We start from the raw sequence: 4,125 nt of genomic DNA on the forward strand, positions 1-4,125 counted from the left end.
CCTCCCTCCTCAGACCCAAGAGTCCAGGCCCAGCCTCCCTCCTCAGACCCAGGACTTTGGCTCCTTGATGTCCTGACCCAGTCCCAGGGTGTCCAGACTCTAGTTCTTTTCTGACTAAAAATCCGGCACTCACCAGCTTTGGGAGGTCAACTTCGGCCAAGAGGAGGTCAGGGGCTTCCAACCAAAGGTTCAGGTGAGGCCGTTCTGGGCTGTATGGAAACAATGGCAGACTGAGGGTGACCACCTGGTCTGACAGCCCTGTACCCTCTACTTGGCTTCCTGTCCCTTCCTCCCTCCATCCAACTCTGAGTCTCGGTTCTGTCCCTGCATCCCAAAAGACCCAGGATGGTCATCAGCCCTGGTATTCATGAAGGCTCACCCCTCAAGGGTCCCCAGCTCCTGGATCTGAGGGCGTTGCTGGGAGCGAATGTTCTGCTGTGAGATGGAGCCCAGGAAAGGCCGATACTTCAGCATGCGCCATTCTGAGAGTTGCAGAGGGGGAGGTCGCTGAAGTGGGGTTCCCTCAGGTGGTGCCTCCCAGTCCACAGAGGCTAGGCCACCTTCCCAGACACTTTCTGCTCTGACCTGGCAATCTTGACTTTAGAAGGTCCTACCCACCTTAGCACCACCCACCCACCCCCAGTAGACTCCTGACCCCGCCCCTTCTCAGCCCCACCTTCACTCCGAAAAGCTCCACCCCCTGCTGAGAGCTGGTGGAGGAAATCGCTGACACACTGGACTCACCTCTCCCAGTGTGCCATCCAGGCCGTTCCCACTGCCCTCGGGCCTCTCACCTGGATTTAGCTGTAAACCATACTTGTCCTCAAGCCCCTCTCTGGCAATGGTGACCACCAGCTCCCGCAAGAAATCGCTGTTCTAAGGTGAGACAAACAAGAGACAGGATGGTGGGGACGGGGTTGGGGTAAGCACCCTCCCCGGGCCTTGCCTATTACATACACCCCACCTGCATCCTCAGGTAGAAGTTGCTGTTGACGGCAACATCATAGGCAGTACAGCCCTGACCTTCTGTGGAAAGAAAGAAGGAACAAGGGCCCTGCAACCCTCCGTGTAACACCCATAACGAGAACTTACCAAGGACCAGATCCAAGACACGGGAAGTGAGACCAGCACACACTCCCCAGGCAACTCTGACCAGGTCCTTCTTGGCTTCCAGGCTCAACTCCAGGTTGATGCCCATATCCCCAAGACAGACCCTGATCCTCTCCAGTGGCCCCAAGAACCACCTCCCTCTATCCTGCCCACCTCTAGGAAAAAGCTCATGTCTGCTCTAGAGAACCCTGACTGTCTACACTTACAGTCTCTCCTCATTGATGCCCATCAGTCTCTGTATCCCCCAGACATGGCCCTTGTCAATTTCCCATGTAGCTCAGCGTGGCCTCTAGCTTTCAGCAATTCTCCTGCCTCAGCACCCTAAGAGCTAATACTGTAAGAGTGAGCCCCCATGTCCAGCTCACTAGTCATCTCTGCTTAAAACCCTCATCAAATCTTTCCTGAGACAGGTTTCTCTGTAGCCCTGGCTGTCCTGGAACTAGCTCTGTAGACCAGGCTGACCGCAAACTCACAGAGATCTGCCTGCCTGTGCTACCTAGTGCTGGGATAAAGGTGTGCACCACCACTGCCCAGTTAACTCTTCAATCTTCGATCAGACTACTACTGTTCCAGGCAGCCTTCTCTGAAGCCTCCTTAACTCAGTGAAGAGCCCCAGGGCATGTTCCCTGAAGGCCTGGGTCAATCTGCTCTGGCTCCCAACCCTGATTGGAAGCTCCAGAGACTCGCAGGATCTTGAGGGAAGAGACTTGGTGTCTTCTGAGGGTACTGACTTGCATCCAGCTCAGCATGTGGCTCTCCCAGGCTCATGGGGATTCGGAAGCCAGCTTGGTCCTCCTCCAGCATCTGAAGCAGTTCGTCCTCAGTCACGTCCACCGGGGGAGGGATGGAGGGAGAGTGGCAGATGTTGATGAAAACCTTTCCTTCCGATGAGTTGGTCTTTATGCAGAAACCTGCACAAGTGGGTTTATCTTGGCCATCTGTCCTAGGCAGTCTCGTTCTCACCCCACACCCACCCTCTCCCTTTTTTGAGACAAGGTCTCTCACTCTGTACCGAGGCTGGCCCAGACTTGGGATACTCCTGCCTCCTGAGATTACAGGCCCTCACCACCACACCCAGTTCCTTCTCCATTTCAATTTTTATTACATGCACTTATTTTGTGTGTATATGTGGGTGGGTGTGTGCACACATGTGCATTCATGCCATGGCTGTTGTGTGTGATGGTCAGAGAACAACATTCAGGAGTCACCAGGCTGAGTGCCAGGCCTTTCCTTGCTCAGCCCTCTTGCTGGCTCCTCTCACTCTCTGGCTCTGGCCTCTGTTCCCCTCTACCTCCCTCAGGCCCATGACATTTTCTTACTTTCCCGCTCTGCTCTCTGTGGTTCAGTATTTCTGATCTTCCTACCTGTGCATTCACCTAACTACTTCTAGGCCTTTGTATGTAGTTATGATCTCTCTACTTCATCCTGTGTCCCCTGCTCCTAGTTTCTCCTGTCCTCTCTCAGGGTCTCCCATCCTTGCTCTGGGATACTCTAAATCTCTCTCTCTATGTGTACACACACAGACACACACAAATACATACACACATATACATACATGTGTATATACATCTATAAGTATATAAACATTCACATATATGTTCCTATATATTTATATCTATTTCTCACCAGGCTGAGGCCGGATCTGTGTAGATTCTGACCTTTCCATCTGGGCTTGCTGGAGCTCTTTGGAAGCCTGTGAGGGGGAAAAAACACAACCCTCCATGATGCTTCTGTCCTGTCAAAACCCTCATGTGCTTTCCAAATGTTTATAGGACACCTCGTCTGTGATGGCTGGGGAGCACAGGTTTTTTACTAATATTATATATTTTTGTTTTTTGAATCAGGGTTTCTCTGTGTAGCCCTGGTTGTTCTGGAACTCACTCTGTAGACCAGGCTGTTCTCAAACTCATAGATTATATCTGCCTGCCTGTGTATCCCCAGTGCAGGGATTAAAGGCGTGCAGCACCACCACCCGGCTCACTTGTTATATTATACAGTCTAGCTCCCTTTTCTTTTTACAGGACTCCCAATATCACCCCAACTCCATTTCTTTTAAAATCTAGTAAACTTTGAGCTAAACAACTACGATTCCCATAGGCCTCCTTGCTACCGCAGGGCATTCTGGGAACTGAAGCAGCATCTCTGAGCGCCAGTGTATAAATATTTAAACACCCAGATTCCCAAAAGTCCAGTCAGGCCGCACCTGCAGTAGCATCTCCTGAAACCGCACGGTCTCATCACCCATCGACTCTGCATCGCTTAACTCTGGTGCCAGAAGCTTCGACTCCGCCATGGCCCTGGAAAAAAGTCCTAGGCGTTCAAAACGTGGAGAACTTTTCCCGGACAAACGAGGCCAGTTTATTGCAGGACCTCGGTCGATTCTAACACACCGCACTCTACCCAGAACTCTAAGATCTGTGTTGGTAATGGTCTACAGTTCCGTGCGAAGAAGGCACTGTCTCCTCAAGCGTGTTGGGTCTCTTGATCGGTCCTGTTTGGCCGATGCGTAAATGAAAGACACACTTCCGGCCTCTGTAACCAAGGAACTGAAGTAGCCACACTTCCGACGACTCAAAGCCCGATCATTCAAGCAGGCCCCGCGCTGACAATTTGTATTAGAAAGCTGAAGTCACGCCCCCTAACTAGCCAATCAAAAGTAAGACCTGAGGCGGCTCGTGGAACGACATACTTCTTGAATCAATAAAACCTACATTTCTGCCTTTCGCTAACAACTGCGGGCTGTTCAGTGCAGAAAGGACTGTCACTCTGAAAATTTAGTATCTCTGTATGTGGCTCTTGTCTATCGTGCGTTAGGCTCTGGGTCCGATCCCACCCAACACACACACCCTTAATTTCAATACTATTAACTACCCTTTTTTGGGCAAAATGAAGATTTTTGTTTATAAAAAAAAAAACCATGGGCCGGGCGGTGGTGGCGCACGCCTTTAATCCCAGCACTCGGGAGGCAGAGGCAGGCGGATCTCTGTGAGTTCGAGACCAGCCTGGTCTACAAGA

General features: G+C 51.4%; 1 protein-coding gene across 3 annotated transcripts in view; it reads right to left on the reverse strand.

Annotated features, from left to right (window-relative positions):
* Positions 1 to 4,125, reverse strand: part of Pih1d1 (PIH1 domain containing 1) — a 7,374-nt gene that overhangs the window by 1,144 nt on the left and 2,105 nt on the right. For all 3 annotated transcript variants that reach the window (XM_013353683.2, XM_026789145.1, XM_005366820.3), the window contains 7 exons: positions 3,314 to 3,407; positions 2,737 to 2,803; positions 1,842 to 2,021; positions 965 to 1,026; positions 795 to 876; positions 380 to 482; positions 134 to 209 (listed from right to left, as the gene is read on the reverse strand). In XM_013353683.2, coding sequence (XP_013209137.1) covers positions 134 to 209; positions 380 to 482; positions 795 to 876; positions 965 to 1,026; positions 1,842 to 2,021; positions 2,737 to 2,803; positions 3,314 to 3,403 — 660 coding nt within the window. In that variant the 5' untranslated portion in view covers positions 3,404 to 3,407. The remainder of the gene's footprint in view (positions 1 to 133; positions 210 to 379; positions 483 to 794; positions 877 to 964; positions 1,027 to 1,841; positions 2,022 to 2,736; positions 2,804 to 3,313; positions 3,408 to 4,125) is intronic.

Source organism: Microtus ochrogaster, unplaced genomic scaffold (genome assembly GCF_000317375.1).
Source record: "Microtus ochrogaster isolate Prairie Vole_2 unplaced genomic scaffold, MicOch1.0 UNK14, whole genome shotgun sequence".
In the NCBI taxonomy this organism is placed as follows: Eukaryota; Metazoa; Chordata; class Mammalia; order Rodentia; family Cricetidae; genus Microtus; species Microtus ochrogaster.